This window comes from Pleurodeles waltl, chromosome 9 (genome assembly GCF_031143425.1).
Source record: "Pleurodeles waltl isolate 20211129_DDA chromosome 9, aPleWal1.hap1.20221129, whole genome shotgun sequence".
In the NCBI taxonomy this organism is placed as follows: domain Eukaryota; kingdom Metazoa; phylum Chordata; class Amphibia; order Caudata; family Salamandridae; genus Pleurodeles; species Pleurodeles waltl.
This window is the reverse complement of record NC_090448.1, coordinates 341575958-341591346: the sequence shown is the minus strand read 5'-3', so window position 1 is coordinate 341591346 and position 15389 is coordinate 341575958. Positions and strand designations below refer to the sequence as shown.

General features: G+C 39.5%; 1 protein-coding gene across 1 annotated transcript in view; it reads left to right on the top strand.

The window, feature by feature from the left end:
* The first annotated feature begins 1036 nt into the window (after positions 1–1036).
* Positions 1037–15389, top strand: part of SIRT2 (sirtuin 2) — a 176042-nt gene continuing 161689 nt past the window's right edge. Inside the window, exon 1 of the mRNA XM_069206900.1 lies at positions 1037–1140. Within this exon, the coding sequence (XP_069063001.1) occupies positions 1125–1140 (16 nt within the window). The 5' untranslated portion in view covers positions 1037–1124. The remainder of the gene's footprint in view (positions 1141–15389) is intronic.

The following is a 15389-nucleotide window of genomic DNA, read 5'->3' as shown; positions in this document are numbered from 1 at the left end:
ACTACAATCAATTGACTCTACCAGGATTCTTTCCGCAGTGAAGTCGAGGAAGTGGACGCATTTGGGGATATTTATACCGACGTTAATGAAGGAACCTCATTGGATACTGGTTACCATGGCGGCGGCTTCATGGAACTTGTAGTTTTTTTGTTCATTTTGTGTTTAACTTTGAACTTGCTATTCAATAAAAAGTGAAGAAAGATCTGCATAATCCTCGCCTCCGTGTCCTTAATAGAATTGAAACTTTCCTTCACGATAGCTAGGAAATTTTGTATTCACAATACCATCATTAGTGACATCGCAGACACTGTGACCGGTGACAGGTTTTAACATTACACATGTTGTAGAAAAGGCGCTAGGCAGGACAAAAGCTGGACATTCCAGAGTGTACGTGCCAAGGAACACAATATTCAATTTGTTAAGACTCGTGACTTAGTACCTACTTCGCCCCTGAGAAGGTAATATTGAGCCAAAAGGATTTTAACGGACGTAGCCGGTAGTTAAATGCAGCGTAGGACACTGGTGTACTCGTTTTTTTTTTTTTTTTAGGATTTACACTTTCTAATCCCAGCTGTACCTAATCCGTGTATTATTATGTCATGGCTTGGGTGGTGTTGTCGAAGAAGAAAAGTAATCATACTTCAGAAGGCGCTGTAAACGCAACCACAACCGGGAGAAATAAAAGAAGGACCGTGTTGTAGTTGCTCTTGTTCTCTGGGTTGTCTCTGACCTTTACGGCCATATTGAAGCGGTCTAAGTTGCCATTGGTTACAGTATAACATTTATGAGTGAGTCTTCCGTGATGGCTCGCCGGATGGAATAACTCAATGTTTTGGCCGATAAATTAAAGTGTTAGTTTTAAGTCGAATACTGAAAGCGGATATCTTCTAATAAATAGAACATTGGGTAGTTCTAATAGGGGCCTTATTTGTTCATGCGTTTTGAACTTTCGCCCTGTTTACTTTTCAACCATTCAACAAATTAGATACAAATGTACACTGCTTTCCTTCCCTCCCATTGTTTCCTTCTGTGTGACGTTTCCGTCCCGAATTGACGTCACACCGGAAGCGGTTGGTTGGATGGACTCTCGGTGATTGAGAGGCTGTAAACCCCAAACAGAACCCATGGACCAACAGGGAGGTAAATCTGGGAAGGGAGTAACTACAGGCAGCATACAACACCAGTGGAGTTCCAGTCCTACCTTCACCCGCATCCGTCCTCTATACCCTGCAATGTTGTGGGGTCTTCTAAATTATCTCTATTTCTCTCCTCCAGTCTCTGCGCTTCTCTTTCCCCATCATCGATGAAACCCATCATCTTTGCCTCTTTCATCGTCTCTTGTTCTCCAGGCGGCGGACAGGCTCTTTCGTACTTCATCCTCTTCCTTTCCCAGCTCTCATAACTACCTTCCCATCAGTCTTGCTTTTTATATTCTCTGGCTGCTCCACAGCCTACTCCACTGCTTGCCCAGCCCTTAGCCATATCTGCTGTCGTTACTGCCCACATCACCCTGCTCCCCCATCTCCTCTGACTTTCTATAATGTAAGGGCTTGCCTTCTACATCACCATTCCTGTCGCCACCAAGGACATTTTATTAACTTGATAATCGCTTGCAAATTTCCATTCATAAAAATGCCAGTCAGTAGATCAGTATAAAGTAAAACACGTTTACCACCGCAGTATTTACATTTATAATGAGATATATGCGTTGACACTGGATGCGCTTCTTTAAGACTAAACTTGTTGCCAACATGGCCAAAATCAATATTAAACAACTGAATGTTGCAGTAAGTAATGTCTGTTGTACCCTTACATAACCATTTGCGACTACCTGAACCTCGAATTTGTAGTCTTAATATAATATCTTTCGAATATTTGCATACAATGGAAAACATAGTACAATTGGTGTAACATTTCCGATACCGTGTTGTTTCCATGGAGTGTTGAACAAACTTCCCCACTTTCCAGCCGTTCAGCCACCTTCTACCCTAGATTTTATTAGGTTCACTTAGTCATGCCTTGACATTGACTATAATTACCTCTCTCTGCGGCGGTCCATATCATTCCTATATATCTTAATGTTATCATGTTTCATACTCTGCCTCGCTGTTGCAGCCTCTCAAAAATTGTACTACTTTGTTTCTGGTGGAGCTGCTAGTGCCTTTCAAAATAACAGGTAGTGGAACTACACAGGCTATTTTTTTAACTCTACAACCGACGTTTAATAGAAAGAACTTCAACAATGGGGCCTTTGTCACAGCGAGGCAGCGTTACCATATATTGGGCATAACAAAGGCTCATCAGAGCGATTTTTCATGAATTTTTTCATTCTAATTAATTATTGGTACTTTTAGAGGTTGAACATTGCCAAATAGATTCCTACCGTCGCTCTTTAATAAGCGGTACAGCTATATGTCCACAATAAATCTTGTTGAATTTCTGAATAGCTTTCACCACCACCAGATTAATTTTGTTTCTTAACATAGGTACTCCATAATAAGTAACTGTCCTGCTTAAAGTTCAATTATTACCATTCATGAATTCATCCACCCATGTATATATGCTGCTGGGCAAAGATACAGCCCAAATGTAGGCCATTTTCAACTGATAAAAAACAATGTTTTAAGACTATCTTTCATGTTCCAATTTTTTGTCCAGATTTTGGTATGCAGCTCATGGAGTAATGAAAGCAGCTTTTTGTCAATACTTTATTTTTGGAGTTTCTGCTGAAGTGTATCTGGTTTCACATGGTCAATAGGGCTGAAAAATCAATAAAGTAGCAGTGCTTTTGTTGACTTGGTTGCATAGTTTATTTTTGTACCAAGGAGATTAGGGCTACACAATAATCTACGGAGAATCTGTATCAATGCCATCTCTTCTGCCCATGCCTTTGATCTTATAAGCAAAGCTGTTCTGAGCTCCTTACGCAGTTAAACAGTTGCACCGAAGTGAAGGGGAAGCCAACCAATCCTATTTTATCTATAATGAAGTTCAGACCAGGGGTGTGGAATTTAATTAAATATCTACTTGTCCATGAGACAGGTTGCTTCTTAAATCTGCTTGTCCTGTTTAAAAAATCTTCTTGTCCATTTAGTGCCATGTAGTGTGATGACAAATTATGTCCGCAATCTCATTATATAAGAGCTCTGATAATAGCCTCTCTGATTATGCCAGGGCTACTACTATAGTAGGGCTTTAATACTTACAATTTAAATCCCTACTAAATCAATGTCCTTATTTTGCCACCTTTCCGCAGACGTACATACTCGGGCTGGAGGAAGCAGTAAGCAATAGTTCCAGGGCTGGAATCCCTTCGAGTCTGCAAATGTGCACGTTTTAAGGATTTTCACCAACTCTTCTCCAATCTTTTCCCATAATGAGAAAGGTTGGCAATTTTCTCCTGACAATGACAGACGTAGAAGTTCTTCCAGGGTTAGGAAAAAAGTTGTTGGAGGGAAAGTGAACTTGTCAATCCTCAGTAGATTTTCACATGAGCAAATATACACATGCATGTTTGCGCTTGCTAAAATACAGTTCACAAATATTTTCTAGGAGTACGATTTCCTGGTCCACTTCTGTAAGTTCTTCTGAATTAATGAAAGCCACTAATTCGAAGACATATACCATGGGTGCACTTTGTGACTTTAAGATTTGGGTCCCTAATTAGGTCTGGCGTTAACTAAGACATTTTGTTTTTTATTAAACTTCTATTCTTCTCTATCCGCTGGCTTTACTGTGAGTGATCGCATTCTGATCTTCCACAAGGAGCATAGTGGCACACAAAGTAGTTTTCTTCAGTGCCAGGAACTACTGTGGCAATCAGTGGCGTAACAAAACTGGAGGGGGCATCCCTGCAAAGAACATGGAGCCCCCCCCCCATCAAGACACAATCAGGGCAGGTGCTGTGCCGAGGGAGCCCCATGGAAGGGGACCTTTTTTTGGCCAATAGTAGCAATGTGTGCTTTTTGAGATCAAAAAGTATTTTCTTTTTGCCAGTGTTTGTTACAGTGGTGAGGGCCTGACAGCTCCCACAACAATAATGTGTTACAGAAGCCATGTCAAAACAAGACACGCGTTGATGTAACCAAAACACTCACAAAAAAATATCAGATCGGTTGGCTTCGCCAATGCTTGTTTATTTTCATGCTTTCCATAGTCTTGTTAAAAATGGTTACATTTTACCATTAGGTGCATCATCACATTTTACGAAAAGACGCTCCAAAGAAATAGCACCTAAAATTTCATAGTAGCAAAACCTTTTTTTTCCTTGCATTATTTTCTGAACATTTTATATTGAAAGCAAAGAATCATCACTGTTGCCTACAAGCTTCTGCAAACATTTGCATTTAATCAAAAAGCATTCTGGGAGCATTATATTTAGCCTCATATTGTTAAACTTCTCAAACGTGTGTACATTTTTTTTTTTTTTTAAATACTGGAACCACTGTCATTAGCGCAGCGTGGCCTTAAAATGTTTATTTACAGCGCTCACCATAATATTGAAGGCTTTTCATTAATGAACCAGAAATAGAAGTTGGAACAGCATTGACATATGTACACACATATTACCTCAACTGCAGACAGTTCTCTGTAAACTGGCAGCCAAAGGGTTTGTACTGTTGGGGTTGGGCCTACTTGCCCCAAGCAATATGTCCCGGTTGTCAGACTGTCATTTTAAACAGATGGAAGAGTAATTAAAGGTACCTAATGTCATCAGTGCTTCAGCTTCAGTTATTCATTGTCTAGCCTACATTTTCCATGTTCCACTATCCATCTTTGCTCTCCCCTCCATCATCCCTACTCCACCTTTATCAAACTCTCTCCGCTTTCCATCATCCCTACCCCAGCACACTTGCCCTTCATCATCTTTGTCCCCTCCATTAGCAGAGTCCCTCTCAAACCTTTCTGCTTCATTATCTCTTGTCTTCTTCTACATTGCTATTGCCTGACTCCAACCAACCTCCATCATCCCTGTGCATCTATCACCCAAAGCCCGTTCGCTTCCCAGACTGTTCTTCATCCTTGCCCTCATGCCAAATATTTAACTTCCGTATATCTAATGATCAATTTATACACATAATAATTTCCAACACTATAATAATGATTAACATTTTGTCCCTGATTGACATTTATCAACTTTGTTGTTTAAAAATAATTTCAACATTTTGAGTTGATCGATACAAGTCAATCCCAGCTTTTTCACAAGTATGCATTTCTGTTTGTCCAAACCTGAAATTCAGCACAAACACATTCTAATATCTGTAGACAGATACAATTGTATGTTTATAGATTCCTTCTCACATTATAAAGGAACTGCACAAAAATGTGATTACAGCCTCATCACAATTTATAGATATTTCTCAACATATTGCATGCATGGAAGTGCACATAAATCTTTACCCATTTTTTTTATATTGAACACTTCTAATCAAAAAATAATTTCCCACTCACACTATGGTTTGGCTTTAATCTTTTGATTTGCATGTTAAATATAAAGGACTGTGTTAGGTTCCATTATACTTCTTCCTGGATTGCTATTATAGCTCATGGATTCCCATAGAGCAAAAATTCCTGGTATCCAGTCAACATTACACCTGTAGGTATAATACAGAGCCACACATTCACAGAATCTGCCTCGCAAATACCACCAGTCCACTTTTTCCCACTGTTATTCCATAATATCTTACTTGATTCAAATTATCACACGATCTTATCCATTTACACAATCATCTGCCGTTTCCTTCACCCTACCACTATCATTCCAGGGAAAAGTGCTCACATCGGAAATCAAAACATCTATTATGTAAAGCCTGTAAACACGACATTACTATTTACGTTTTTACTCAAGAGCAATTCTCAGATAACAAACCTTTCTTATTCTAGCAAATGGTTAGTGTAGATATCGTTGGTCCAGTATTTTCAAACCCCACCAATCACCCATCCACCCAAAAATAAATCAACTCACTGTAACTTATGCTCGTAAGATAAATTAAGTTTCTTTAAAGCCCAGCATACAATCGTTACCAAAAATGGAAAAACAAAATGGAAAAACTTCGTATGACACAATTTTAAACCGAACAATTTAAACTAATAAAGGCTCCAATCCAATAGTTGAAAACTAGCACTCACTTACGAGTGCAAATATCGGTAATGCAGGATAGTAGTTTCCCAAAGGAGTTCCTCCGAGGAGTTTATGTGCCACTTGGACCCTCCTAAATACAGTGTGTTTAAACTTGGCGCCTGTCATAATTTGCTGAATTCTGGCGCCACAAAATGTTCCGACAGTAAACTGCTGAGTTTGTCACAAAACCCATTATGGATTCCTCACACCTTCAAAATAATGCATCCCCCATGGATATTCCCATTTCGAGTGGAATCTCTCGCAAACAACCATACCAAACACACCAATTACACTATAAAATATCTCCAACCAAGCTAACAAAAGAAAAAATAAATAACAAATAAATACTCAAAGCAGTTCCTAAACTGATTTCGTGCACTCCTGCAATCTAAAATAAAATGAAATATAAATTCTTTTCAAACAGCAGCTTTATGTGAGTCTTGAATCTCTGTTGATTATAACTCTCACTATTCCTGTACAGTCGCGGCTCGCTTTGCTCACAAGATGCAGGCCGGGTGTGGAGATGGTGGGGTGGGATGGGAGGGGGTAAAGTTTAATTAAATAATAAATAAATAAAAACTTACCTGATCTGCCGCTTCTCTTTCTCCTGTCGCTGCAGGCAGGCACAGGCCCCCAGCCTGCCCTGCAGCCAATCCTGACGCTGCTCAGAGCAGCGTCAGGATTGGTTGGGAGCGCCCAGCCAGGGTACTTCCAGGCAGACTGGGAGTCTGTGCATGCTCTCTCCATCTCGGCAACTGTTTTGCTGGGCTGGTGACAGCCTACTGCGCATGCGTGTGTGGCCGGCTTGAGATGGCCTGCCAAACATACATGCGCACTGAGGGGAGTGTACAGTGCACTCCCCTCATTGCTCGTCACCCCCGTGGCCCCGCTCCTTTAACAAACGAAACGATAATTAACATGGTTAATTATCGTTTCGTTTGTTAAAGGTTTTGCAGCTTCTGCTGCTGGCGGGAGGGGTAGGCGACGCTCCTCCACCCTAATGGATGAGCCACTGCTGTTCCTGTACTGTTTAAATAACCATTCCACTATTTATGGGTTCGCCAGTTTTGAATAAACACACCTTCAAAATGATGCATCGCCCATGGATATTCCCATTCTGATTGGAATCTCTCTCAAACAACCATATCAAACACATCAATCACACAATCTCTAATCAAGCCAACAAAAAAAAACATAAATAACATAGAAAAACTCAAAACAATTCCTTATCTAAGTTTGCACACTCCTATAAACTAAACCCAAATGTTAAAGAAGTTCTTTGCAAACAGCAGCTTTAGGTGAGTTCGAACCCTAGTTGATTGTAACCCTCACTATTCACATACTTTTTCAATAACCATTCAATATTTAGGGCTCGCCGCTTTTGAATCTTCCAAACCTCCATATCTATTAACCTATGTTAAACAGTCCCACCATCCACAGTTGAGGTTTAGGGCTATTGGGCATCCATGGATATTCCTATTAAAAAGCATACCAAAAGTGGAAAGCTACAGAGCAGTTCCTAAACTGTTTAAATGCATTCATGAGATCAGAGGTAGGATGAAAACATATTTGTTGCAATCAACTTTATATGCTTTACGATCCTTTGTTGGTTTTAACTTTTGCATTTTCTCATACCCTCTTAGTTCACCTTTACACTATTTGCAAGCTCACATGATTCACCCATTAGAATTAATTTCTAATCCTGTTTGGAGCCTTCACATCTACAAATCAATCACTTTTATTAAATAATTCCATTACTGTATATCCTTGCTGAACATACATATCAAGCATCATCCTGATTTTTCAATTTAACAAACTCACCAATATCAATGCTGAGTGAGCTCATACTCACAGCTTACCACATCATCACCAATATGTTAGATTTCACTCGTACAATGGTGTGGAACTCTGTCCATATTTGAATCATTGTCCACCGTAAATACGTTTTCTATCCACCACGTTGCTTTCAAACCTAATTTATGGACTCTATCCCGTCCTCTGTGATTAGCTCTGATTTGACCAATACCAAGTACTGAAACCCTCAAAATGCTACCAGAATTGTGATTTTTCTGAAAATGTTTGCTCAGTAGGGATTTATAATCTGCCCTTTTGATTCAATTGATATGTTCTTTAATTATCTCTTTTAGCCTGTGAATATTTGATCCTCACATTGTTTTTCACATAATCAGATAGTCATATACAAGCAGAAGGTAGAATTACAGTTGGTAAATGATCTAATTTAAAATTCTTGCTCCTGTCATAACTAAAAAAATCCTTAGTTTCATCCACAATATATTTGCAGCATATACAGTTACTACTTTTAAAACAGCCACCCAGTTTGTCTTTTAACTAATTAACAGAATTAGTTCTTACGAACCAAAAAGATAGGCTTGGACATAAGATATTTTTTTAGAGTTTCTGCTCTCCTGAAATTCCTAAATGTTTACCTGTGATAATGTCAATGAAATCCTTATCAATTTTAAGGATACCCAAATAGTTTTTGTCTAAATACTGTCTATTTTACCATTCTCAGCACAGAATTATGTTATGAATATAACTTTCTGTTGGTTGACCACCAGTTTTTTTTTTATTACCCTCATTCAGCAAGGTATGTCTTTAAACTGTTGGAACTCTCTTGGCCGTTTCCATCAATATTTTATGTGGATATCCCTGTTCACTGATTCTTTTCAACATTTTCAATTCCTCCCCCTTATAATCATCCAAATTCGTACAATTCTTCATGTCTAATAAGTTCACCATACAGAATGTTATTTTTTTATTATAAGGCTTTCGTCAGCTAAAGTGTAAAATAATGTTGCTTGTTGTCCTCTTTCTATAGGATTTAATATTGTTTATGATCTTTTATGTATAGTTCCAGGTTAAGCAATGTAGTAGAGGTTCGTGGCTACTCTGAAATCAATTCTTACATGCACATCATTCATGTTCAAATACCTATGATCTTTTCTGAGATGATCTTCCGATCCATCCTAGATAATCAATATATTGTTAATGAAACAAACCCACAGGGCCACATGATTGTATCCTTCATATGCCCCTTCATTCCAGGCATGCTCCTTCTCATACCAACCCATTGAAAGTTTTGCATACGAGGGAGCAAACTTGGCTCCCATGGTGGTTCTAGAGATCTGATGGTACAAAGTTTCCTGATATAAGAAATCATTACTATCTAACAACAATTCTACACATTCAAGAATCATTTTCAAATGACTCTAAAAACTCACTCATTTTACTTAAAAAAGTACCTTAATGCTTTCATCCATCCTCATGTTTTATAATCCTTTACAGACTTTTGACATCCATTGTTACTAGTCACAAGTCATCATTCCATGTGATGTCTTGTAATTTCTGCAACAGCTCTTTTGTATCATTTTTGTATGAGGCTAAGTTAGTAACTAATGGAGCCAAGAAAATGTCAACATATTCAGGTATTCCCTCTTTAGCAGATCCTATCTGATATTATAGGCCTACAAGCAGCTCCTCCCTCCTTATGAAATTTAGGTTAAAAAAACAAACAGATAGTTGGTATGATTGGATATTTAATCTCAAAGTATCTAAATTCTCAAGATCTTACATACCATAGCATACCATTTCCTAAGAAGGTTGAATGCTTCCACTTGAATCTTTTTACATTGAAGCCCCTTGAAGATCTCATAATCGTTTTTCATTGACAGTTGTTTCTTGGTCCCTTAACTCGCCCTAATCACTTTTATCCATAATTTTGTTCCCTCTATCATCTGTACCCTCATCACTTCTACCCACTCCACCATCCATGCCTTTCTTCATAATTCTAACGTTGTCTACCTGTCTCTATCCATTAGCCCTACCCGCAGTTCCCAGCCCTTTCATCATCATACCCGCCTTCTTCTCACCACCTTCAATCATAACTCTAGCTCCGCTATTATAATTTCTTTCATCCAACATTACTGCCTCTCGCCATAATTTCTGCAGTCATGGTTCAACCCCTCTGTCATCCCTTCCCCTTCATGTCCTTGCTTATCCCTTTGCCATCAGTATTTCTCTTCCATTATTCCAGGACCTCATTTTTCCCTTCGACCTGGATAATTAATTCCCACATTGTCATACAAGCTCCTCCCTGTTTCCCCTACTATTTCGGCCTTCTTCATTATCTTTGATCCCTCTTTCACTCTGCAATCAATTGTTTCGCTCCATAATCTGCTCTTCTTCATAATCCCTGCTACCTTCATCTTATTTTCCCATCTATCATCCATCTTTCCCAACCTTTGCTCTCCAGCCCTTCCTGACATACAACAGGATTGACATCCATACATTATAAACAGACAAACCAGGGCTAAACAGAAATCATCATCTAGCCCTCATCCAAAGATGGTGTATAACTATATGGTTATACTTGAACTCCCCCCAAAAGTGTTGGAGCATAATGTCTCTTTCAAGCCTTCTATGACAAATGTCTCATATTACAACAGCGACTTTAACCGGCTAATCTTCCCTCACCTAAGGACTCCTTAACGTTGATCTGAGTTTTGTACAGACAGTATATAAAACATTTTCTAGAGCCCCATAACATGCTTGAGAATGTAAGTTGTGATATACTAAGCATATACTAACAGAATCCGGTTTCATGTGAAATTGCACCTTGTTTCTCACTGTCACTAAACATGTTCAGTATCTACAAGCCTTCCTTAACAGAGGTAGTTCTGTTACATCGACCGTAGTTCAAAACTTATGGGGTTTATACCCGAAACCACATCCATACAGGGAACAGTGAATACTGAAAAGCATTGTGTACTGCTTCAGATTAATCCACTATTGAATGAAGGATAGCTTCCTGCGTCTTAATGTTGCCAAGATCCTCATTGTTCTGGGAGCATCTTACAATACAGTCCCATGCCCGGGGCCTCAGGAATTGGATGCACATCCATCCTTATCACTGAATATAGTGAACGTGGGAGTTTGGTTTCGTTGGAATCTTTTGTTCCAAGATTAGGCTTCAGCTGTGACAAAATTCTGAATCTCCAGACTTTAAATCTTATCGATTTGTTTCACATATCTAATTCTTTCTCGCACTGTGGTAACAAAGGAAAACCAAAGAAAGCAATCCTGAAACTCCAAAGGATCCAAAATCAAGTAATGAAAATGTAACTAAGGAAATTGGCCCATTTTACTTTTTTTCCCAGAAACGACTCTTCTGCCTTGTCTTAGCCCAAATAATTAAATTCAAGATTCTATGCATTATCTGCAGGGCCTGTGGGCAAACACCCAGAATATTTACAAAGCTACACCCCTTCCTTTATTGAATGTTTATTTAGATTGGCTAGCTCCAATTGAGTTTCCAACCGAAGGGCGATCAAAAACATAGACGAAAAAGCATCAAAGTGCTGAATCCAAGACTTTACAGCTGTCTTAGCTCAACTATGAGGGACTCAACTCGTCAGCGGCCAAGAGAGCACCAAAGATGCAAAGCTGAAGACTTAAGCAGAGTGTCTTCTCAGTCGCCACCATTGGGAATATCCCCACTTCAAAAAAAGAACTGTGCCCTCTCAATATAAAACAGGTTTCCACACACCTTTGAATTCCTAACCAGGGGTGGTAATGTTTGGGGCACGGACCTGATCAGCCCCTCACTATTGGATATCATGTTCCTGATCCAGATTATGTGACTTTGACTGCTGCCAGTGTCCAGAAGGTGACAAACCGAAGCTTTACTAAAACTATCACTCAATACACCTTCCTTTTCAATCTCCACTTCAATTATCTACACCACTACATTTGCTTTTTGTTACTTGGTCTGTTTCTGTACCATCTGCTCTTTCACCTTGCTCCTGTCCACACTGTGCCCCTCCTCTCCTGCGCCATCTGTCCTCTGCCATTCGTGCCTTCACCAGTTACAGCTTTCTTTATACATTTCTCTTCCAATTATCCCTACTCGATCAACAACCTCCTCTACTTTCAAGCAGTCTCTCTCTCGCCTAATTACCAAACAATTGAAACAGCAACTGTTACCATCACATATCTAGTGTTTTGTCAGAGATTACAGAAGCGGGAAAGTTTTGTTGGGTTTGTATTCGCTTTCCATACTGTTTGGGGCAAGGTAGGCAAACTTGAGGTTTTGCAGCATTTGACTTTAATGTACTTTTAGACGTAACACCTGATAAGCACAGTATACATACACTAGTGGAGTACACATTCTATTAGCGTTTTAGAATGGGAAAAACAAGTATGTAAGTATGGGTTTAGCTCAAAAGAATATTAAATTCCTAAGTTGTGACCTGCCACAGTTCACACAACATAACCTGTTGTCTTTGAGCACATAATTTTCTCTCTCTCTTTCCTCCTTGCACAACTGGAAGGCTTCAGATCCCTCCTAAAATGTTGCAACCGGCCTGGACCTATGTTGTCCTGGCAACTTGTAGGGCATGCTGAACCTCCTGTTAGGGTTCACAGAGAACCACAAGGTAAGGGAATTCCCTGTTCCAGCATGTTATCGCGATGTGCTGTCATTACACCTTTTCATGTGCATCTATCAAATTGCAGATTAGCTCGCTACTAGAAACTGGAGTAATATCAACCGTCTTGTGCATTGGTTCCGCCACATGTTTCCATGTAACCCATCCAAATTTGTGATCATTCTATTGATCCAGACCTACACCTATCTTAAATTTTTTCACTTACACCCTACTCTCCCTCCTCCATGAACCAGGTTATGCCTCATTGTTTAAGGGGCAAAAGAACAGCTCAGAAAAAAAGGTGCATGGTCAGGTCAGCCCATAATCTTCTAAGTTTGTGAAATATTTCACTCCTTTTTTCCAAACTCACCCTCACTGTGCATAGTCAAGAGAATTCGGGCAGGGATTTAGTCTTAAATCCTGGTGTCTGCATATATGCAGATGACACGCAGGTCATATCAAGACTTCATGGCTCTGAATGTAACTGACTAGGTAAATTGTTTTTCTTTCTTCTGCTATTCATTAACAGTTTTCCAAAAACCTGGACGGTGGACAGCTGCTCATGTATTGGTCATGTGCTTTCTGTTCTATTGAAGGTGCCATTGGAGGTATTCGTGGTCTCCCCTAAGTATGCTCTTGCTAAGGTATACAGGGTGCAGAACATGGAACCATTGTTTGAGGCCAAGAAAATGAGTCAATCATGTTTTTCTTTTCCATCAGATGTTCAATTCAAAGACTTTAGTTGAAAATCTTCTGAACTATTCTCTGGGATTTTTCCTGTGGAGGACCTACATTCATCTCTTGTGGATTCTAGCACTGTTTTCCATTCTCTTCATCATGTTCTTTCAAAGTCTTCCATCTTAAAGTTAATATGTCTATGAAAGCCAAGAAGTCTTGCCCCAATGACTGTTCTTTCTCTTTTTTAAACCCATGTTTGTGGAATGCTCTCCAACTGTCAATTTAAAGACTCCAACACACTCTTGTTTAGGAGAAAGTTAGAACACTTGTTCATCTGCTACTTGATGAATTTTCCCAGACTGTCTCTAAAGTCAGTGTAGTGCAAAGATATCTTTTTGGTGAGCTTCATGTTTTACTCAACAACTTCTTTTGTGCCCGCCCTTGGTAGACTGCTCAGGGACATGGTACACTGATGTTATTTTTGAAGTGTCATTGTGACCATAACAAAGGGAGACTTTCAGCAGTTCTCTTGAAGAATAAGTCCAGAGTTGCATATATGGCTTAACCACAGATGCTCCCTTTATGCTAGGCATTTTTAAACCCTCACTTTGGAGATTTGTCTTTCAAAACTGTAAAAAAAAAAAATGTTTACCATCGGTTATTCTGTAATGGCATGGTTGGCAGGCTGGCATTGAGCAGTTTCAATGAAAGTGTTCCTTTCATGTCAGCAGAAGCATTTGTGCAAAAATCCCCATCTAACGAATAGGAGAAGCTTTTAATATGGTGGGCTGTTTGCCACAGCGGGGGCATCTGTTGCTCCATCAGATTGTCTATCTGCCCTCCAGGCTGTAAACGATTCTCTATATTTTGTATGTTTGCTTTAGATTGGTTGCACAGTTTGACCTGAAGAATGCCTTTGGTTTAACCCTGTGACGTTGTGGTAGCTCCTTAATCTGTTGATTTCTTTACTTTGAAAACTTCCTTTGAGAGATATGTAGGCTTGGTCCTACATATCCCTCCCTCTAGGAGAACCACTTGCCGTGCAGATGGTCTACTTCTGCACAGCTCCGCCTTTATGCACGCTGTGTAAGACGCATACTAAATGTGGGAATGTCATCCAGTTGCTGCTTCTGCTGTGATCTTTAATTTCAAGTCATTTAAGAGGGCATTGCTTCTTCCTGTGTGTGAGCACATTTACTATTTCACTTAACCTCATGATCAGACAAATACGCTGGGATAAAAATCTCTAGAACGCTAGCTACTCTGCCTTATGTTGGGAAAGTCACCCACTAGCAAGGCATCTGAGAGGTCCCTTTTGAAGCTCCCACCCTTTTATCCTCCTCCAACCAGAGACTCAGTTTCGGCCTGTCCTATGTGTACAGTGTTGTTCCACCATTACTGAAACCATTCTATACAATTAGGGGCTACAGTCCTCATAATAACTGACTTAGTTATCAAGCGTTGCACGTGATGGCTACATTCTCCTCATAGAAGTGTACTTTTATTTACATTTGATTTGGGAAACCCACTTCTAGCAACTTTGTTAGGATTTGGAAGTTTGTAATGCCTTGAGAGTGCTGTAGCTTTGCTTAAATATTTGTTTCTATACCTACTGTACATGAAATAACAGTCTGACATAAACCAATTATGCAGACAAGCAGATGGTAATAGTTTATAGGTTCCAAAGCGGGGAGGATCCAATCGGGCCATATATGCAAAAACTATTTAAGGTGATTTTTTCCCATTCGGTTTCAACCCCTTCTGCTTTGTTCTGTTTAAATATCTTTGTAGCTAATAAACATAAAAAGAGGATGACACAAAGCATTCGTGCAGGTACGCAGATTGTAAAATGCAACTTATTACTATTGTTGAGAGAGTGGAGGGGGCCACAGAACCCACTTGAGGTTATGATCTTCATGAGTCAAAGCTTCTTCTCACATTCTAGAATTATAAAGAGCATATTACACTCAATACATTTACATACATGCTATATATTAACTGTTTTGCAGGGTGTGCTGTCAATAACCTATTTAGCTAGATGATGCCTCCTGAATTAGGTGGCCTTTGGAGATTTATGCTTGTATGCATTCTCTTCAAGGCCTCCTTGACTGCTAACCTATTTTAATGTATACACTGGGAAGGGT